This window comes from Drosophila grimshawi, unplaced genomic scaffold, assembly GCF_018153295.1.
Source record: "Drosophila grimshawi isolate 15287-2541.00 unplaced genomic scaffold, ASM1815329v1 contig_848, whole genome shotgun sequence".
NCBI lineage: Eukaryota > Metazoa > Arthropoda > Insecta > Diptera > Drosophilidae > Drosophila > Drosophila grimshawi.
This window is the reverse complement of record NW_025063692.1, coordinates 14,884,683-14,909,017: the sequence shown is the minus strand read 5'-3', so window position 1 is coordinate 14,909,017 and position 24,335 is coordinate 14,884,683. Positions and strand designations below refer to the sequence as shown.

General features: G+C 31.5%; 1 protein-coding gene across 1 annotated transcript in view; it reads right to left on the bottom strand.

Moving 5' to 3' along the window:
• Positions 1–24,335, bottom strand: part of LOC6564964 (voltage-dependent calcium channel type A subunit alpha-1) — a 54,526-nt gene that overhangs the window by 24,688 nt on the left and 5,503 nt on the right. The window contains 13 exon segments of the mRNA XM_043215942.1: positions 2,874–2,879; positions 4,802–4,885; positions 6,722–6,832; positions 8,159–8,323; positions 10,167–10,368; positions 10,525–10,668; positions 14,846–15,409; positions 16,688–17,023; positions 18,044–18,557; positions 18,701–18,898; positions 20,692–20,796; positions 20,857–20,916; positions 23,647–23,762. Of these exon segments, the coding sequence (XP_043071877.1) occupies positions 2,874–2,879; positions 4,802–4,885; positions 6,722–6,832; positions 8,159–8,323; positions 10,167–10,368; positions 10,525–10,668; positions 14,846–15,409; positions 16,688–17,023; positions 18,044–18,557; positions 18,701–18,898; positions 20,692–20,796; positions 20,857–20,916; positions 23,647–23,762 (2,605 nt within the window).

Here is a 24,335-nt window from a genome sequence, read left to right as displayed (position 1 = left end):
TTTCTATTCTATTCAATTTAGCTTGCAAATATGTATGTACATACACAAGGTAGGCATTTGTAGATAGATGTATGTATATTCGTTAATAAATTGCTGGCACTTGAATAACTTGTTTGAGATTCACTGATGATACCAATTGATGGAATTACATTTTGATTATACCTTACATACCAGAAGAGATCACATTAACAAAGCAGTTATACAGCATACGCTTTACAGTACTGAATTGTGTTCGGTACAAGTACAATACAAGAAGAATGTATTTATTCGCAGCATGCATTTTAACATTATGCAATTTTTTTTATATAGAGTTTTTGCATTTAAACTTAATAACACTACAATCATTAACAGGGATGCAAACCGGCTTCAGTCCGGCAATTGTTTTCTGATTTTTGAAAGCAAATTTTAATGCATTTCATACAAGCAAATTTATCAAGGTTTGCATCACTATAACATCCAATGAAATATTTGGTAAAAGTTAATTTCATAGAATCTATAAGATATATGCATCTGAGGAAGATAGAGTGGGTGAAAGCTTGTTCAAAGTTAAAAGAGGTCTCTAATTAGAAAAGACTTGCAGCAATAAGGGATAGCGGAAACACTACAGTCGGTACTCCTATAGTAAGTAATAATGTATTTTTTGACCAACCGTCAGAATTTGAAAGCCCAAAACTTGGCCAGTACTACTAGCCAAGCATTCTGAAAAATCATGCGGAAGTGTAGATAGTATATACAGTTGAAAGAGAATATTTGAAAACGTTGGGTGCTTAACGGAAATTCTTTATAATACCTTTAGTTTGTATGGTTGTTCAGATATTGCCTTTGCTAACTAATATGCTTTACTTACATTTACCACTGTTCAGCTAAATCGTTTCACTTACACAATTCATTTCTTATCAGAGAATTAGTTAGTTAGAATTAGCTTATGTGCACAGATATTTGTTCAAAGTTGCTCATTCAATTATTATCAAAATTAGTTTAAGAGTTAAGTATTGTTTGTTGGACTGTTGCACTTAATGCGTGTTAATGCTAATTATGAAGTTCAAAAGTTCTTTTTAAAGTTGTCAGGTAAACATAATAAGCTTTCTTTTTCAAGTCAATTAATTAATAAATACAATTTTATAGACCAGTAAAATCAAAGCCATGCGCAAATATGAAATATTATTAAAAATTAACGCCAAACATGACAACAGTTGCATAACACCAACTTTATGTTGAAAGTCTGCATTCAGGATTATTCGTCTGAATAAAATTTCTATCAAGTAGGTTGGGTTTTATTTTCAAATTTGTATTTTTCTCGTGATTCTATATCGGTCTTATGAATTAGAAGTTTTCTAGCTATTAAAGTTATTTTTTTAACCATAAAACTTTTTTGCTGAATCTAAGAGAATTTGAAATTGAGAGAAAATGTATAATTTATTGAAAATAAGAAACAATCATTCAGTAACTAAAACGTATAATTTGAAGTCCTGCCCAACCAGCATATGAGCATAAGATCACACTTATCTCGCTTGTTATAGTATTTGGGACTTGAATAGAAGGAAAACCATTGCAAATTAAAGAAACATATTCACAGAAGCAATTTTGACATTATTAACAATCAAAAATTCAGAAGCTGTGTCGCTTATGCAAACTGTTATATATCAGCGTTAATGATTTTCTCAAAAAAAATTAATAAAACAACTTGCAAATTGACAACCCATCCAGCCGCTGTACATTTCTACCAAGTGGACTACAGAATTAGACTTAGACTTAGACTTAGACACACAACTGTTTACAAGAGAAGTAGTTACAACCGCAATGTGTCGAGTGCTATGCAAGAGAAAAATGAAGCTAACAGAAACGGATACTCGCAACGGAAACAAGCAAGATAAAAACAAGAAAGACCAACAATATTCGGAAAATACCGAAAATAAATATCTCCTCTATGACAAAAATGCCAATTCGTTATAGTCGAACTATGGTTAAAACAATCAAATTAATACATTTTGTTAAACATTGTAAAAGAGGAAACAATTTTGTAATTATTGGTAAGCTTGGATAATAAACTGTACACCAAAATGTAGCTTGAATAAAACAAGTGAATTGTAAATATCTTTGATGACTACATACGCCAGTTTTATGTGACTTACAAAAGGAAAATGATTGCCAAGAGTAATTAAACTTAGAACAGAGATACTACTTAAATTACATAGAAACTAGTTGACAGACATTGCTATATAGACTCTGATTAATTTGTATCCTGTTGGTCCTTCAATGCGCATTTGCGAACATTCCGTAACAAAATCATAATACTCTCTGCTAGGCATACAAGTTAGAGAAAATAATGCAACTTTTAATACATGTGTGTGAAATTGTATGTGTAGCAATAAAAAGAAAATAAAAGTGCTCTAGTCGACAATGGCCGACTAGTACATACCCTGTACACAGCCTGCAATTATCGAATATCATTAATAATTTTTGTGCTTATTGTTTAAGCATTGTAACGATTGCAATTAAATATGTGCATTTACCAAGCATCAAAACTACAGCTTTAATCATTTTCTCTCTATTTGAGGATGTTATGACAACACTTAAATAAATATTCTATCAATCTAAGAGATCTGCCTGCTTAAAAGTCGGTAGACTTCGGTAGAGTTTCTCGCTTTCAGTCTCTGAGATCAGCGCCTCGGGCAGACAAATAATGCGATTATTAAAAGCAATTTATTGAATCGGTGGTTACAGGGCATTACAAAAGAAAAACAAAAAGATTTACAAAGCTTATTAAGTAAGTGGAGAGGTGGTTAGCAGTAAAAGCGAAATCTATAATCATCGATTTTTACACATAGGATTTTGATAAATGCAATTCTGTGTAGATTGTGTTTCGTACTTACATCGTGCTGTTGGTGTTGAAATTTGTTGTACATGTCGATGTTGTAGATGAGATATATATGTATGCATATGTATGTGCAATATGTGTGTTGGATAACACGTACATACAATTGAAGCACATACACATGCATAATTGTTGAATGACAACATGTTTGTAATACAATTTAATTTGTTGATTGGTTGGTTTTATATTTCATTTGGTGGTAATTTTTGATTGGTATTTTTTTTTTTTTTTTTTTTAATTGATTAATTTTGTTCGGTGAATTTTGTTATTGAATACAAGTTGTGATTGTGATGAACGAGTTGATTGCATATTCATTGCATTTGGTATTGGCATTGGTGTTGGTTTTTGTAATTACATAGAACATGTGAATGTGTTTTTTTTTATATATATAAATATTTGTTTTTTTTTTTGTTTTCATTATTATTATTGATTTGGTGTTGGGCAGTGATAACGTGATGTTATTGTTTCCCGATGGCCAATTTTTTGGGGAATATTGAATCATTGAATCGAAGGCATTTGTAAGAAAATGTATGATGTTTGCATATATATACATATATGTAGACGCATATATGCATTTCCATTACATATATACATATATAAATGTGTATACATGTAAATATTTGCATTTGTTACATAAGTCATACATTAACATTTGTGAAGGGTGTGAATGGTTGGATTGCGTGAGTGTTTTATTTGATTATTATATTTTTTGCATTCATCGTTTTTTTTTCGGATTGGTTATTCCCGATTTTGAGACCACATTTCGTATTTGGTATTCGTTTTCGTACACAAATAAATATGAAAAAGGAAATCAAAAAGAAATATGATTATTAATTTCTGTATTTTGTGACACTTCTAAAATAAATATTTTTCTTCTTTTTTTTTTTTTTTGTTTGTTTGTGTTAAATCGTGTGCAAATCAAATTTCAATAATAAAGAAATCACTTTTTGTGTATATTCGTTTGAGAATTAAATATAGAATTAAAAGTGTCTTTTGTATTTATATGTACCTTAAAAACACACACTAAAAAATGAATTAAAAAACAACCTTATTAGATAAATTTATCGATCGTCAATATTACCTATGCGGAGTCTGTGTAACCCATAAAAACTGTTTTTCGACTTTCCACAAACTTTCCGTTTGTACGTTAGTAAGACTTGAGGTCAAAACGAACAAAAAACTCAATAAATATCCCTATAATTTAAACAAAATGTGTAATGACACTTGGCACCAGGGATATACATTTGTTAATGTGAGTGATAAGCAAAAGTCTATGTAGACATAAATATTTCTTAATCTGTTAGTTTAAGGGTTTCGATATAAATAATAAGTAATAAATGTCTTAAGCCAGACCTTGCTAATTATTTAGGTAATTGTCGAAATACATAGATATGTATTTATATATACTTTGTACGCATGGCAATAACGAAGATAAATGTTTCAGAAATATAAGAAAAGTTGTGAATTAAGATGCCCTGTGATACATACAAATATGTAATATCAAATCTCGATTTAAAAATTAAAAATATTAGCTGGCACATTTCAATTTCAATTTCAATGCAATTAACCCTAGAGAACCATAGATTGGTTATTTTGACATAATCCACATACTGCTTAAATATGCGTGTAAATACATATGCACGTATGTACACATAACTATGTACGTGTGTGTAAATATACATATGTGTACGTGTATATGTATGCATATTTGTGATTAGTATTAACGTGAATGTGTTATTTGACGGGTACGAGTATCTTGGCAAAACGAAACAAAAAGCTAGATACTTTGTTGTTGTTTTCTTTTTTTTTTTTGTTTTATTTATGACTTATATTGTTTGTTTGTCTTGCATAACGGCCTACATAAATCGAACACAACAATAATATGTATGCTCTGAGTTATTGTTATTGCAAGCAACAGATAATTACCCCGAATTCCATCCAGAGGGCATCCACAATGCTACCCAGCACAGTGATTAGATCGAAAATGTTCCACGGATCCTTGAAAAAGTTCTATAAAATAAATGGTTACGTGTTATTTAAATGATAATCGCTCAAATATATGCAATCTAATTTTAGTTAGTTATAGCAAAAAGAAATTTTATTCTTCTGCTTTTTTTTATTTATTTTCATGAACATGGATTATATCTTTTATACGCTGAAATTTACAATGTTACATTCTGATATCAAAAGGTTAAATGCTAATTATAAATAAATGGCCTTTCATTATTTTGCGCGTAGTTTACTACTGAAAATTATTCACTCTAAGAATGAGAAATAATAAATATTCCTTAAATAAACAGCTTTTACAAATACTTGTACATTTAAAAAGAAGCGCACATGAAAGACACATTTATCATGAATACCTACCGTACATCCAAATGCAATTAATTTAAGTATTGTCTCCATTAAGAAGAACAAGGTGAATACCAGGTTCATGTAGGTCAGTATATCACTGTGGGTGGGCGGTGCATCATGAAACTACAAAATGAGAACACGAAGACATTTGGGATCGAACGGAAGTTTATTTTAGATGATTCATGACATTTAACTAACACCAAAGTTTAAGGAACTGCGTATCAGTGTTTATAACTGGCAAGTTTAAGCCCAACCTTGAAATCTAAACAATTACATACAAAATACATATTGTATATGTATGGTATGTATAGTAAGAACTAAATAATGCTAATTAACAAATATAAAAACAAAAATTATTATGTATATTGATTATAGTATATGTAAAGTAAAAGAATTGCATCTTATGTTAATTTTCACGCTGAGTCCAAAAAGATATTAAAAATGCATATACATATTTTGTTTTGAGACAGCTGGATAAAGCTAGACATTTATTTGTTGTAAGACAATAAACAATATAAATAAAAATTTGATAAGCACTTTTATAAAGCTATTGAATACTAAGTAAAGCTCTGATTAAAAAAAAATACGTAGAAATACCCGAGAAATAGTCGATATTCTGAATTGCATAAGCATATTCCACAAAATAAATCTTCAATTGTTACGAACTTTTTAAATGTGACTTGCAGTTTAATTGTGTGCAATTAAAATATACATTTACATGTACAATACACGTATCAAATGAGTTAGAAAATTTGTCTCAATATTTCATTGTTATAACTTTGTCAAAACTGGTGCAATTTTCAAAATAAATACTATATTGGTCAATACCTCTTGATCTCAAAAACTCGATTTAGGTATTAGCTAAAAATGTCCACAGCCATAAATCTGTATCAAATCTAAAACGTTTATTTTGGCGCATAAATTTAAATTGTATTTAAATTAAATAGATTGTATAAAATTAGACCAGTAAGTTGTAAAGGAGAAATCTGAGTTATATGTGTGACACAATTAATTTTCAAATGTATTTTTTTACATTTTATTCAAGTATTTTTAAACTGCTTACGTTAAAGACAAAGACAGTGTTCGAATAGGAGTGCACTCATGCAAACTAGTTTCTCGAAAATGAAAAAGAAAAAAACAACAAAAAAAATAACAATAACAAATAGGGCACATGTGAGTTCGAGTTGGTAATGTGTGTTAATGTTGTAATATTAAAGTCCTTACATTTTCAACGCACTCGAGTAGCTTTGGCACTATACATAAAAATATGTATTTGTACTTGTATTTGTTGTAGATGTGACATTGTAAATTTCAGCACACTTAAATAATCGGACTGCGTAAAGCGAATAAGCCCGCAAATGATATGGGATGGTATATATGAAGGTGTATGTTCTTAGAGTCTGCCGATAGCTCGCTCTAACTGATATTGATTCAAAGGAACTTTATCCGATTACACTTATAGTACGTTATATTGTACAATCGTGAACTTACCTTGACACCGAATCCAATTATTTTGAGCACAGTTTCAACACTGAACATGCCTGTGAATCCCATGTTGATATATTTGAGTGACTTTTCATACATCTCACTTTGATTATGATACTGTTAAGATGTTTGTTTATGATTAGTTTAGTTCTCTCATAAAAACATCACAGAAATTATCCCTTAAACCAAAAGTACAATTCGCGAAAATGGGCCACAATTATGTACGAATTAAATAGGTGTGTATTTAAACAACGCATTTCGATTGCCTCAAACAAAATGTAATTACAAATTGCGTAATGTATTATGGTTATTCTATATTCATGGTCCATCTTAAATCATCGCCTAAAGCTACACAATTAATCCTCTTTCAGATGTACTCGCGATAAGTATGCACTCATGTTGCTCCTTATAACCAATCATGCGACATTGAGGATTCGAAATACATACCTACATACGTATGTCTTATGTGTTTGTGACAAAATGATTGTATACCGATCTTAATGACAAAATATAAAACAAATAAGAAACAAAAATATGCATGCCAGTTAGAGAAGAGCAAACATAAGTTTATATTGGCTTATATACAATACACAACATTGATTTGTACAATTCTGATGCTGATTATAATATTTGATTTATTGCTTATTGAAACCAAATTTAGAACATTAATTTGAAGTGTGTATAAGCCAAAGACAAAGGTAAAGTTAATTACAACACTGTTAAAGGACAGGTAAATACTGGTCTTTAATAGTGGTAAACTCATAAATAAAATAAATACAAAATGATATGTGGCGTATTTTTAAACTGTATGTATGTATGTAAGTATGTATGTATGTATGTATGTATGTATGTATGTAAGAATTGTACATTTAACAAAAGTCTAAACTGTGTGAATTTATTACGGTTGCTAAATACGAGGGCCGACTGATCGGTCTAACCAAGAAACTCAGTCTATTTTCACAACTAATTAGGAAACCTAAGTCTTTACCTGTCATAAATACGACATGTCGCTTATATGCTGATCTATGTATTATGTTAGTATATATTATCGATAAAATTAGATACATGGACCTATTTTATATACTTAGGTCTCCAGACCCTGTAGAGAACGGCGACTTCATACAGACAGACGAATATGATTTAATCGACTCGCTTGTCGATGTTGCTCAAGAATATATACATATATACTTATAAATTCATACTTTCTTTTGCTTTTTACATACTATTGCACAATTTAATCATATGATGATTCTATAAAATAGTTGAATACAGCTTGCTTGTTGTGAAAATAATACACCCAATAATATAGAGTTTCACACTGGGACTTTTAAGTTGGCCCTCGTATGTAGTGTCTAGAATCGTTGGCCCAAATTAAAATACGTTTCTTAATTTTCAGCCTAGTTGGTAAAGTGTTCAAGTGGAAACATAAACACAGAAACTCACCTTCATCATCAATAACAGCGTGTTAAACACAATCAGCATCATTATAAAGTATTCGAAGGGCGTAGAGACAACAATGCGCCACACTTTGTATTTGAAAGTGTTACGATTTTTGGGCATGTAACGTTCCAGTGGTCGAGCTCCGATCGTAAAATCAATACAAGATTTCTGAGGGAATAGAAAGTTATGGTACGAAATTTATTACATGGACATCGTTGGGGGTATTTGATCAATTGTATAGGAATATCTACAAGTGCAACACTTGGCTCTAGTTTATTCTTTCCATAAAATAATACACATAGTACACATACGCTAATACTGAAAAATGTTCAACTTTCTGTAAGTTAGTAGCTTAGCAAAGTTACAATAGTATTTTAAAGCGTTATATTTATATTAGTGAGCAGTTGGTTAAATTATAAGCGCTATTATATACAAATAAAAATGATATACAAATCAAATTTAGTAAGCTCTAGTCGAGGGCGCTCGAATAGCAGATACCCTATACCTATACGTTCAAGCAGCTCAGTATAAATATGAAAAGAATGTTTTGGATTTCTGCAAGCGGACAGCCAGACAAATATGAAATGATCAAATCGATTATTAAATACATTTATCATACTACACATTTACACATTTTGAAGGTACAGGGTATACAAATATAGAAACACACATATATCATATTGAAACAATAACATTTTTGATGAGTATTTATCATTACTCTAAACACACTAAAATCTGTTACAATATCCTGCCGCTATTGTGTCTTAAGTTTTATATATGTAGATTAGACATCCTAATTTAAATGAAAATCATGCCAACTAAAACAAGATCAACTAATTAGATAATATTGCATTTCTGTGCAATTGTTTTGATCGATACCAGGTGTTGGTGCAGGTGCCTCATTGTATTTTTGGAAATAATAATTGTTAATTTTTGGAATTTCCTTGAGCCAATTATTTTGAATAAAACCGAATAGAATTCAGTTAAGTTCTTCATAAATTAGATCGGCTTCTTACATTGCTGGATTCATGGTTCATGGTTCATACTTACAGTAGTTGTCAGCAACGAAATACATTGGTTTGGCAACAATGGTGACTTGACGATACCAATCGTTAAATATTCAAAACTGAATATTTAAGGACTATCGTGAATATTATGATAAATCTCTACTTTCCGGTAAATGTTCACTCTTTAGTATATCGAAGGCTAGCTAATAATTTGTATATAAAGGGTATTTCCGATCAAACCATTATCCAACGTACACCCTTAGGCCTATGGCATGATGAATTTGATGTATTTACATCTGGAGATCAATACTAATTGATACAGTATTCAACTATTTTCCGGGATACTATGAGCAATCCACATGGAAATCACAAAATGTGTTGTTCTAAACTATTCTAATAGACTATGACCATCAATTTAAATACTTTAAAGAACGTACATAAATGTATGTATGTAAAAAGTATGTAGTACATAGTATATTGTAACCAGAAACGATAGACAGGGTATTGGGTCAACGATGTTGCCCAAGATGACAGTGTGTAAGTAGTGAGTAGTAGTAGTAGTAGTAGTAGTAGTAGTAGTAAGTACTAAGTACTAAGTACCTACTTGGCATACATTCTAGAAGTTTGTGTTGTAGGAAACGTAGAAGCGATTACAGGAGGATAATGTGCAGGTAAAATGTACCTGAGCTAAAGGCGTCTGCGCAAGCGCATTTGCCGTTCTGTATTTTAATTGATTGCAAGTACTTATTGTTTGGCTAGCTTACTTAAGTAGTAGTTGTAGTAGTAGATATTTAATAGAGGAATACATGTATGGGTATCGTTGGCTTGTGTGTACATTTACGTGCAGATAGAAAATGGTTTACTTTACGACTATCGATTTTACGAGTAAGTAAGTAGTACATTACACACGAAACACACACATATAAGCATTATTTGAGTTTTTTTTGTTTTTGTTTTTTTGTTTTGTTTGAATTTTTAAAATTTTTTTGGATTTACTGGCTCACCTGATTTTTGTCAATTTCACCATCTTGCAATTCAGCTTCGCCTTGCTCTTGAAACGTTATGATTATCAAGGCCACGAATATGTTGACGAAGAAGAATGGAAATACAATAAAATATACTATATAAAAGATGGACATTTCGATCCGGAAATTTTGGATTGGACCCCTATCTTCATAAGTGGCAGCCATTGAGTGTTGCAAGACCCTATTTGATGATTATCATTAGCAACATTTAAGTGAAGAGAGCACAAAACAAAATAAAAATAAAAGTACAATTTCATTATTCACCATTCATATTGGCACGGAGCATTTGTTCTTTACACATGTGTATTAACTTAAGCGCTACAAGCAAATATCTTACTGTGGCCATCCTTCGCCGGTTTGTACAGCGAATAGCGTCAACATCGCGGCGGCAACATTATCGTAGTGGAAGCTGCGTGGCTTCCACACTCGCATCTCCTGTTTGGGCAGCAACTCGTCTTCCTCATATTTAAAATACGAACCCCTTTTTGGGTCAAGTTGTGTCGATGGTTTGATTTGATATGTTCATGTTTTGTTTATGATGTTTTTCGGGTTTAGTTATTGTTTTTTTTTTTTTTTATTTGCGGTTATACGTTGTGAAATTATTAGTAATTGCGTTTCATACATATATATTAGAAATTGAAAAAAGCTGGTACAACAAAAGTCACTACAGAAAAAATCAAATCAACATTTTTCAAAGTACAATATGGTATGAATAAAATTGAACGAAAAATCAATTAAAATCAAAATAACATTAATATTAATTTAGCTATATTTTTTGTTGTCACTTTTGTTTTTTTTTTTTTTTCATGTTGAGTGAAGAAGTTTTGAAATATGAAAATACTAGAATGTATGTTAATATGTAAGTAGTACATAAAGAGATCTAATAGATAAAAATAACGACCTATATTGATATGAGAACATCGTAAGGTCAGTTACAAGTAAATATTGCATAATTAAATGAAAATAGTGTAATATGTATGTTAACATGTATTCCTTTGGTTTATGTATTTGGATAAGTGTGTGTGATTCGATTATTTGTGTGTCTGCATTTGTATTTGTACTAGTATTTAAATTTGTCTAGCTGTAACCCAGAACAACACAAATCAACACTGTACAATCATTTATCAGAGGGCGTAAAAAAAAAGAAATGTACGAAAACCAACAAATTACATAGAGTAGCTCTGCACTTAAGTCTCAGCAGATCCATAAATATGTAAATATGTAAACAACTATTACAAAAACCATTTAAAACGAAAAAAAAAAAAAAAAAAAAAAAAAAAATCATCTGCCTAACATGTAGTAACATTCTCCAGTGCATTTAAGCATTTAAACGTAAGAAGTTCCAATGTGAATGAGAATGTGAATGAGTGCGCGAGCAACGAGTGTAACTGAGCGTGTTCCTTGTTGGTTGGTTGGTTGGTTGGTTGGTTGCCAGTACTATACTGGTACCACAAGTGCACAACTAACGTAGCAATTGTTCGGCTGGTTGTTCGTTTGGCGATGTGTAACAAGGCAGCTGCGCTTATGAAACTTATTAAGCAGTAACTCGAGCTGACTGCAAGCATAATTCAACTGGGTACTGGTACTGAATGGAGTATTGTCAAGATAATATGCGTATGTGTTCAATGAAAATTAAGCATAGCCGTTCAAAGTCGTACGTATGTTGTATGTAGAGAAAGAGATATTTTCTTTTCTTATTTTTTCTTTTTCTTTTTTGTTTTTTTTTTTTTGTATATATAAGCACAATGTACGTGTACATATGTATGTTAGATATTTTTTTTTTTTTTTTGGTTTTTGTTTCTTTAAAATTTTTGGTTATGTCAATTGGGTTTTGGGCGGCCACCGTTATTGCATACGAAGGCCAAACAGTTTAAACAAAAAGATACTCATATTGTGGATGGGTATCTGATTTTGTTTTCACTTCTCAAGTCGGTGAGTGTAAAATGCGCGTCAATTTCTTTTGTGTGCCCTTTTGATTGAAGCAATCGTTACACTCACGTCCAGTGCAATGACTCATCGAGTTGGATTCATAGTTGTTGCCAATTATTTATTAAAATATTACTACAATGCATAACGAACTGCTAATAAAGTACTACTAAGTATATGTATGTAAAAAGTAAAAAAGAGCTCATCATCTTCATATACACAACATATATGTATGTATGTACATTTTGCTATTCTACGAAGTGGCTGGCGATGACGTATTATCAGAAGTGTAAACAACATTCGAACTATTAGAACTGATTTGGATCTGCATGGTACAACTGCGTTAATATTATCGCATGTGTACAATTTGAATATGATAAAGAATTAGTCGAGATACAATGTACAAAAACTTGTTGTAAGTGGCTTGATAAGATGCAAAGGAAACAAATTATTGAATCTATAAGTATTTCCAAATAGGTCTATATCAGGAAATGAGAATACTAATTAATTACGTATTTGATGTGAGAATACGAAATCTACTTTGTCTCGTAACAAATACCTGGTTCTATCGAGTGTACGCGTATACAGACTTATTAAGAAATCTTCTGGTAGTAATATGGACTCTTTGGTATTGCAAAATACCCAATTGTAAAGAAATGAAACGGTTATTTACATGCTACACGCGAACGACAGTAGATTCTTGGATTAAATTGATTGAGTTAGCTTGTGTTTAATTGATTTTGGACACTGATTTGGTGTAGAAGGCAACACATACAAATATACATTGAGTGACTTAACGGATTAACTATATGAAATAGAAGAAAACTAGAAAGGTTTTAGGTGGCAATTGTAGTTTCGCATTTCAGTTCTATTCTATGATTTTAATACACAGACACTGATATTGTTTTTGCGCTGTTTTTTTTTTTTACTAAGTTTTTGGTTCGTTTTTTTTTTTATTTATTGATTTAAAATAATTTGTTTGTTTATGGTTGGTCTTTTTCCATTTTTTTTCCTTTTTTAAATATTTTTTTTTTTTTTAATAATTTTCGTATGTGTTTGTGGCCCGTTTACTCGCGTGATTGTTTAACACAAATCAGGCAAGAAAAACTGGGCGAGAAACTTTAAAATGCTACTCTTACATTCTGTTAAATCAGTGCACCTTTTTTGTTTTCTTATCAAAAAAAAAAACAGTAAAACAAATACAGCATACAAACAAAAAAAAAAACAGAAATCAAAAAAAAAACATTAGGCTAATTTATAAATAATATACAATAATCAATACAAAAGATATAGGTAACAAACTCATGAAAAAAGTATGTTATACTTTTTGCGCAATGCCATCATTTTACCAGGGTATCATCATGTACATGTACATATATGCCAGCATAGGAACCATTATTCATTTTTATTATATAAATAAATGTACTATTAAAGCATATATGCACATATAAGATTGTGTCTAATTATAGCTCTCAAGAGTGTAGGACACCTTAACTAATTCAAAAGTCATGAGGTTGGGTCTATGATCAAAAACTTCTCAAGATTGCCTTTATAAGGACGGGTACCCGATGCGCAGATGAATAACAAAAACCCGATTATCACATATACACATATATATATCCATATATGTTGAACCAAATCAGGCAAGAAGAGTATTAGCTCCAGAGAGAGAGAGAGAGAGAGAGAGAGAGAGAGCCTTGGCTGCAATTTGACAGATATTTGATAATTGTTGTGAATATATATTTATGAGTACCGATAGCAACCGTCGATAATGTTGTATAATTGTGTATAAAAGCGGGTAAACAAAATTAGACATACATATACAATTAGGTACTAACTAAGTACGTAGTACTTTGTACTAGCAACGCCCCAAAAAAGGGGGCATACACACATAGACACAGACATGGAAATGCAAAACTGGCTTATTTATTTAGTTAGATGACACTTAACTGATGTTTGTATGTATGTATGTATTTACATATATAAAATGTATATGTCCTGTCGCTTACAGTTTCCTAAGATGCTGATCGACAGACGTATCATATACATGTATGTATGTATGTATGCATGTATGTATGTACCTTGTGCGAAGTGACTTTAAGGCTACGCATGTACACATATGTAGGTAAGTATCTATTTATGTATGTTTGTATATAAAAGCTTTTGTAGACACATTTAAACAACTAAGGGATTGGGGCACACAGAGAGAGAGAGAGAGAGGCATCGATTGATAAGATATACATATCTACGTACATACATACATACATATGTATATGTTTATTCAATCAATCAAAATCGTATATATCAAAATATATATAAAATGTACACATATTTATATATACACGTAAAGAGAGAGAGAGAGAGAAGGGATACATAAAGACAAAATATGGAAACAGAGAGACAGACAGAGAGAGAGAGAGAGACAGAGAGAGAGAGATACAGAGATACAGAGAGAGATACAGAGATACAGAGAGACACATAGATAGGTCGAGAGTGATTGATAGAATGGGAGAGCTATAGATGTCATACCACATAGAATGTATGTGTATCGCGACTGGGGATGTAAATTATCATTGGGGAAATAGTAGTACTACAAAATGATAAGCATAAGTAATATGAACAAATTAACGCAAATTTAGCAAACAAAATTATGTCAACTTATATGATACGAAACATATAACTTAAATAAGAAGAGAGCAATAATTTCAATCTTGAATAAAAATTTTACTTACTGGCACTCTTCGGAAGTATGTTTACTTTCGTCCGTACAATAAAAAAATTTTCCATTGAACAATTGGACACCAATAACAGAAAATATAAATTGAAACAATATGTACACGATTAGAATGTTAACAACATTTTTTAATGAGTTCACGACGCAATCGAAGACGGCTTTCAATTTGGGTACGCGTTTAATGGTCTTCAATGGACGCAGTACACGCAAAACACGAAGCGATTTGATAGTTGACAAATTTTGTCCAGCGCTGCTACCGCTCATATCGAAACCGAAACTAACAGCAGCGCATATAACGACCACAGCATCCATAATATTCCAGAATTCTCTTAAATAGCTGCCAGGATGTAGTATGACACCCAAGTCTACAATTTTCAGCAACATTTCTATCGTGAATACGCCGGTAAATGCATAATCAAAATAATTTAGGATCTTGTTTCGCCTCGAGTTCTCACGAACGGGATCTTCGGCTGCTAATGCTATTGATGACATTGAGATGACGACCATTATGAAGAAATCAAAATATGGTAAATTAACGACCCAATGGGCACCACGTCGTATGCTGTATATAGGTCATTTAAATAGTTTTTACCAATATGTGGTTGGATTTGTTGTTTTTTTTTGTTATCAATTAGTATGCCATTGAATTCAGATATATATATTTATACATATATATATATTAATATATATATATATAGTTTTTGTGGTATTTTTTTTTTTGCAGTTACAATTGGAAGATTCGATTCATATTTCATTTATTACATTTTTTTTATTCAATTTTATTCGTAAGTTAATTTGATTTTTGTGGATTTTCGATTGCGATTTGCGTTTTGTTTAGTCAACCGTTTTTATTTAGTTGCAGTTGTTTTGTTTTCCAATCATTTGTTAATTTTTAGACATTATTTTTGGTTGTTATAATTTTGAGATGATTGCAGAATGTTTTTTTTTTATTAACGGTGTTCGTCGTAGTCATTGTTATTGTTGTTGTTGTTGTTGTTGTTGTAGTAGTTGTTGTTGTTGTTGTTGTTGTTGTTGAAGGTGATGATGAATTTAATAAGATGAGTTGCAGTTTCTCGTGGTGAAGGTGATTGGTATAGTAATCAAATTTAGCATTCGTTGATATTTGTAGTGCAAATATTTACAAAATTTATGATTCATTGATTTGATTAAGTATTTATGAATTAATTAATTAATTTGTTCATTTGTAGTGTGCAACATAAAATCGAAACGAATCCAAAAGGAAAAAGTAAAAGAAAAAAGTGAAAATAGTTAGTAAATTTGTTATAATATTCAATTCACGTTATCAGATATAAAGATAATTATTAGTGACACTATAATATTTTAATTACATATAATAATATATGTATAAATACTGAAAATGTTCTAAAAGGAACCCAGAACACAGAAATACCTGTACTTAAATTAACGAGTCTATGCAAGTTTTAAGCAACTGAAATCATAAACCACATTCATTAATATCCCCATAGAAATTATCATCCAAGCCCCATCCCATAGACAGTGGGCCGTTAAGTTGCTGCAAAGAAACTTGATTACATACATACAATGAACTTGCACTTTTCATTTGTTCCATCGATTTCTGATAGCCTAATGCAAAAGTTTAGCATTTTTCTTCTTTTGTTTTTTTTTTTTTTTTTTGTAATTTATGAACTTTGTAGAATAATCTCACTGACACAAATCCCTCTTAACGCTGAATATATATAGGATTGTACATGCATACATATATAATATATATATATATATATATATGTATACACATATAAATATACATACACAGTTATGTGTGTATGTATTTATAAAGATATGTGAGAATAATATTTACGGATTTGTTGGTGAAAGTATAAACATCGATGAGTATGGCAACATTGGCTTGGGGCCTTCCGTCACTTCTTCTTCATCCTTTTTCTCTTCCTCCTTCTTTTTGCCCTTTCCTTTACTGGTAACGACGGCGCCTTCACCGTTCTCCAAATGGACACCATCCCCTTGGAGTGCCTCCATCTCCTTCTCTAGCTCTTGGAGTTGTTTCTCTTTATCTTCTTCGACTTGTTCCTCTTCGGCTGCTGTAAGTTCTTGTGCATTCGCCAAGTTATCGACGGCGATAGCCAAGAACACATTTAAAAGCGTATAATTACCGAAGAGTACCAAAACGATAAAGTATCTGTGGGGAAAACCAGTTCATCAGTTCAATCCAAGCACAATACGAGCTAAAAATGTTACTATTTGATTAAAATATCGATAGTATTACGAGATATTTAAAATACACTTTTAAATGCTAAGCGAACCAATTGTCAAGAAGTTGGAGTCGAGCTTAGTTCAGACGGACGGTTTGTTTTGATTGTTAGATAAACTACTAATGCTGATCTGATTGCTAAATGTACCGCAAAGAGTCGGAATGCAAGGAGCAACCTTTCTATTTTAGTTACGGAGTCTTACAGAGTTGCATTACTATTCCAAGCAACTTCATCCAAATACATACAATGTAAATGACGACATAAACTCTTATTTTCAATTCCTGGTTAATACTTGGAATGCTGAGAGCAAGTTAAGCGATTGCTGAAAAAATAAATATAGGAATACAAAAATGGTTAAGCGGGTAAATGTGAATTGAATTAGCCAAGCTAAATGTTTTCACTTACGTAATTATGGGACGGGTGAGTATGCGGTACTTTTTTCGATAGTTCAATAGCGCCTGAGCAAATTAACAGATGGACTTGGCTTGCAGAATTTCAGAATCGAATCAAACTAAATTCTTCAAGCTTTAAAGTCCCATCGCACATGAAACCAAAACATAAACGTTTCGGATCTTGGTGGTCGATTGCACACATTAATGGTTCGACGTTCAATGACGTTCTTTTTTTTTTTTTGAATCTACGTATATAATTGTTGAATAGCATATCTGCTAGTTGAGCACATTTCATATATATTCTCCGTTACATATTTAAATACTGAATAGCAGTTTCAAAACTAAAGCTTAGGATTAATCACAAATTACATGGAACTAGCATTTGTTCCTTGCCTTAGCAGGGTTTTTTTTTTTGAGATTTGCAGTGTTTCATGGGGTATTCGGTTAATAGATTCACCAGAATATGTAAAAAAAAAAAATTTTGTTTTTTGGCTAAGCGGTTTAGCATACTCAAAAAAATGTGAAAGTAATGAAATGATATAAAATAAAACTTACATAGAGTAAATCATTCCTTTCTTTGCACCACCTTGCGATATAATACCCTGATACATAACTTCATTCCAATCTTCGCCGGTTAGGATTTGAAACACGGTCAAAAGTGCTATGGGAAATGTGTTGAAATTGGTTTCGGGCGTGCCTCCGGGCAAATTGAATTGCCCACCAAACAGCTGCATGCCGAGCAGTGCAAATATCAGTATGAACAAGAAGAGCAGGAACAGCAACGAGATAATCGATCTCATTGAATTTAGCAGGGAAATTACTAGATTGCGCAACGATGACCAATATTTGGTCACTTTGAAGATGCGCAACAGCCGCAGTGCACGCAACACAGACAGACCGAATGAGCCACCTTTGACCTCAGACCAGATCACCTCGAATATCGAACCACTAATGACGACACAATCAAAACGGTTAAACGACGACTCGAAGTAGATGCGCGGCCCCAGCGCATACATCTTGATGAACATTTCCGACATGAACAGGCCCAGGAAGATGAATTCCGCATAATCTGCAAGAAAATCAAGCGGTAATCAATCACCTAAACCTATTATATATGTACATGTGTACGGGAGCATTACAACATTTATGACAATGATAAGCAGCAATATTCTTCGAGCCATTTAAATCGGGATGATCGTAGAAATTACTTACACAGGAATTCGGTGAGAAATGTTGGCTGGCCATAGTGCTCGACAGCAACGCAAACGGTATTCAGAAAGACCAGTACTATGACGAACCAATAGAACCACTGCGTCTTTACTGTGTGTCGTATCCAGAAGCGAAATCTCTTTTCCGCCCGCCAGAATCCTGTACAGCTGCCTTGGGGTTTTGAACGGGTTTTCAGATAGCCTGTTAAATGTACACAATAGAAGAATCCATAATCGGTATTAAGTTCATTCAATTTGCTGCAAAGATCTGTCGATTTATTTCCATCGATATAGTTTGTGTATATAGCATATATGAGTACTCACACATTGTGATTTACATATAGATAGAGTCAGTGTGGTAGTTGTTAGTTCGATTTACAAAATTGATGTATATATATATATATATAATATATATATGACAAGTGGCAAATAGTACATGTAAAGACATCTACACGAGTACGAATACGAAGTACGAGTACATACATACATACATACATATATGTATATGAAATGTTGGATTTTAATACTAAGCCTATGAGACAATGTATAACATACGATTGGATTAATGTACCATCAATGTTTTATTAATGCTTCAAACCGATTGTCTAAACTACTAAATAGCATTTCTCGCAAAATTACATTTTATCAAATATAGGTTGTCGGATATTCTAGATTTGGTGGCTCTAGCTTCAATGTTCTTAAGCAAAAAAAAAAAAAAATAATAATACTGAAAGATTGGAAAAACTTAAACAAATATTGCTCATTGATCATTGCGACCCAAGCAAAATTTGCATATAGATTATCGAACTACGATTGATTTGAATGAGAATGCATTAAAAAGTGCACTTATTTTTAGCATCAATTAAAATGAATATGTCACTCGATTGACTACACAAAAGACATTTGAATATATATTCACTAAACACTAGGTGCATACATACATCATACTGATTAATCGGCTTTAGTGGCTGACACTGAGCTATATTTATTTCAAATGTGAGTATACACAAATATCTGGCGTGTATATATTTTGATGCGTATATACGTTTGTTTCCAAAGGATGGAAGAGGAGTATATACATATATTGAATTAGTGCAATGTCCGTCTGACCGTCTGTCCGTCTGTTCAGATGTAATACAATTATGTTGCTACTGTGAATAATTATTCGAATTATAATTTACTTACATTTGTAATATTTTCAATGTAAGTTATAGAATTTCATTTTGTCGATATTGAAAAATTTAAATGAAAACGGAAAATGTAATTAATTGGATTTAAGAACACATATTTAAAGCACTTTTATATATAATTTTATATTAAAACCATTATAGATTATTATTAATTAATTCAAAGCAACCAATCGATTCATGATTTCCATGAACTCACAGTCAGCTTTTCAGAGTACAATTTAACAATAAGTACTTGTCAAAGTTAACAATAACTATGCAAACATAATTCGATTTAACTCAATTCAAAATTACTTAAGTATTTGTGTATTACAATTCGTAAATAAAATCAATATGTATATATATCGACCGTTAATTGTTAATCTTATTTTAACTATTACAGAGATGTTTTCTGTACTCAACTTACGTACAATTTAAAGTCCCGGCTTATTGAAAGGACACTTTTCAAATGGCATAAGTCGAAATGAATGGCTTGCAAAGTCTTAAAACCTTCCCATATGTATGAAGTTAGACTAATTTCAATTCTTTGGAACTTCAAAAGTTTCCAAAGTAACATCAAATGTACGTACTAATTATTCCCATTACCTTACCTAATAATTTGGAATTGGGTTGATTGAGAAAGAACTCTGTATACCTCGTCATCTAGGTAATAACATACATAATCGTATTCTCGTAATTCCTAACATCACTCCCATATCTATTAAATAAGCCATATTCTTAGTAGTAGTTTGCAGTCATATCACAAGCCTTACTTATGCCAATTTCGAAACGTCCGGATCTCATAGCAATACCAAAATATTATCCTTACCGTCATCCCCATAGTCCTCCTCAGCTTCTTCCTCTTCAGTATCGGTTGATTTCGACTTTCCCAGACTTTTCAGCTTTTTCCGCTTGGCTGCATTTCGCCTTCGAGCTAAAATAGAAGAGACGTTCATCAATCAAGCGCTTTGGATGAGCTTAGATAAGAACAGACCTTCCATTATATGCATTTTCTCCTCTTCCGTTGTACGTTCTTCGGCTAAAATAACTTCCTCTGAAATAAGTGCATAATGTGAGACCGATTATCATATGTTCGATAACGATAACGATAACGTTAACGGTAACGGTAACGGTAACGACATACGATTGTATTGTAGTTCATAACAAGCAAGTGTATATAGGATTAACAAATCCATTTATTAGCTTAATATGAATGTATGTTAGTTAATTAGCTACATATACATATGCATTTGCATTTTAATGATACGAATAATAACAAATGCAAAATACATATGCCTATGTATGTGTGTGTGTGTGTGTGTGTATTTCAATGCATATATGAAGTATACTGTGTGTGTATCGGTGTCTGTGTGTCATATATCAGATCATAAAATTGTGTTCTATGGGGACTACTAGCAAAGTGCCACAAAGTGCTGCAAACAGCATTATATTATCAAATTACTGCTTTGCATTGCAATGCGAAAAACTTCAAAGACATGAACGCTGTCTATTTTAACTATTTTGGTTTCCATTGTGTGTGTAAATATGTCAATATGTACTATATACTATTCATAATTTATTTAGTATGTATGTTTTTGTATGTATGTACATATATCGTAAAAGGGGTATACATATAAGAATTTCTTTTATCATTGAACTTGTAGATATATTTTATTTATTTTTTTTTGTATTTTTTTTTTTTTTGTTGCTTTTTTTGTATCTCAGCGATAGATTTGTATAAAACATTTCATACACAAGTATTTGAAATAAGTTGATGTACTATATAATGAAGGATTTCATTTTTGGGCTATTCATGATTGCATGTATATATGTATTTATGTGTGTGTGTGTGTGTGTGTGTGTGCGCCTGTGTATATGAATGAATTTGTGTGTTATATGGGGATTGTGATTACATGTACATTAAGTATTTTAAATAGTATTACAAAAATGAAACAGGGGTAAATACTATACCAGCTTTACAAATCCATTCAACATAGCCGTTTAACTCTCTTTCTAGTTGTTGCTGCCTTCTAAGTTTAAGAAATTCTTGTCTATTTTCTACTTTTTCTCGTTCTTTTGCGAATTCACTACAAAAAATATTCAAATAGAACATGATCAAACAAAAAAACAACAAGGAACAATCAAATGCACAAATATGTATGTATTGCATTGCATAATACAATTTTCAATTTGTTACTTTTGAATATATTCGTATATATGTGTATGTGTATGTATAAGTGGCTTACAAAAATTATAACATGAATTTCATTATGTATATGTATGTATATATTTTATATAAATAATATATGACTGATGGTAAGAAACGAAACCAACTAACTCAAAACGACCATCAATTGAAATAAAATGATTAAGTATTGCTGAGTAGCATACTGTGCACAGCTCGTTGAACAGTTGAGAATTGATGCCAAGTAAAAGAAATGCGTCAATTGGACTTGCAATTTGTATTTAGTTGAGTTTTGTGAAATGGGGGTCAAATGCCATCGAGATGGATCCAGCTAAAATACATACATATATGTATCGGTATATGTAAATGTATATGTAATGTACAAATGTACATATGTATATACATAGATTGTGTCATAGTAATTATTATTATTATTATTATGTATTGTATTTGTCCAATGGAATACGCTTGCAGAGCATTCTGCAGGGTATATTCACTTAGCCCTGCATGATGTACAAAAATAGGGTTTGATATTGCTGATATAGACTATTCGATTGAAATGAGTTTACTATGATTGAGGGGATATAATTGATTTGATATCACTGTTGGTGCAATATTTGTGTCTCTGAATCTGAATCTGAATCTAACCAAAACACATCAGCGTATCGAGCACATGTAATTAATATTAATATGGTTAGACAAGCACACGATAACAGCAACTCCAAAAGGCATATTTATTTGTTGAATAATTATGTATATTGTAGAAGTGGGAATTAAACTAGATATTTGTTGTTGGGGTTTAACATGGTAGTAGTAGTAGTAGTAGTAGTAGTAGTAGTTGTTGTTGTAGTAGTAGTATATTGTGGCTAATTTGTTGTTGTTGTTGTTGTTGTGTAACATACTGCATTTTAAAAGATATATGTATGTAACATATGTAGCATATACGAACGGGGTTGCTACGAGTATACGTATTGTATGTAGTTAGTATGCATTAGTATATTATTATTGGGTTTCTTGGGTTGTTGGGCCAAACAGCAATCCGTTAATAAATAGTATTGTAATTGTTGGTTGTATTGCATCATTCGAATTAGCACTAACTGATTAATTGCTGTATTTTATTGTAGGTATTTGTAATATTTGTAGGTAAGACCAAACTGTTTTGTTGCCGGGGAATTGCTTGCGTTCTATTTAAAAATATATAAATATTGTAGTTTTTATCTAGATAGTAGTATTAGTTTCAACATGTTCGCATATAAATAGTTAAGTAGTATGCAATTTAACTGATTATTTCTATTACATACAATACTTATGTATGTAAATATATAATTTTGTAATTGCCTAGATTTTGTTGTTGTTGTTTTGTTTTTTTTTTTTTTTTTTACTTGATTTGATTTTAGTTGGTTTATTTATGTTCGTTGTGGAGGTAGTAACAGCTCTAAGTAAGTAAGTAAATAGAAGGAAGAACAGGTTGGGTGGAATCTCTGTTCGAGATACGAGTATTCTAGGGATTTGACGGTTTTGGCCAATTTGTGAGATTATACGACTATTATGGCATTTTGCTAGGTTGCATTTCATGTTCATATGTTCATATTTAAAAACCTGCTTGTGTTATCCAATCAAGATACGAGACCATTGCTGTTTGAAACATGGCACGAAAGCGGCATTTCTGAAATTCCATGCGACGCTCGACGCGGTTTCGCTCGTTTGAAAACTCTCTGAATTTTCAAGAATATCATATTTTAATAAAACATAAGCCAAAACAAATTATGCGTTAACGTAAAAGCTTAACTGGCTGATCAGTATCAATAAAATGTGTATCAAATAATAAATGTATATATATATATTAAATTCAACTATGGGACGTTAATAATTTGATTAAAATGTATACATCATCAAATTATAGATGTTGTTGTTTTTTTTTAATAATATTTATTTAAATTGGGATAAATACATATCTATAAAAATATATACATATGTATATGTATAAATTTCAGTGCACTAGTTTAGTCCGCATTTCAAGATATTAAAATATTTTATTATGTTTTTGAAATGTCTATACATCAAATGTGAAAGTCATCATCATCATTCCTTCACTCTGCCATTATGTACATCTTTGTCAAACTCTTGGGCGATCGCTTGGCATATATACATTTTTGAAGATCAAAAGGCTAAGTTATCTATATGAGCAGTTCATGAGTCTGATGTCGATGAATCTGGTCTCCATAAACTGGAACCAACCGCAGTTTCTCTTCAGTCTGCCACTAATGCCTTCGTATACTTCAATTCCC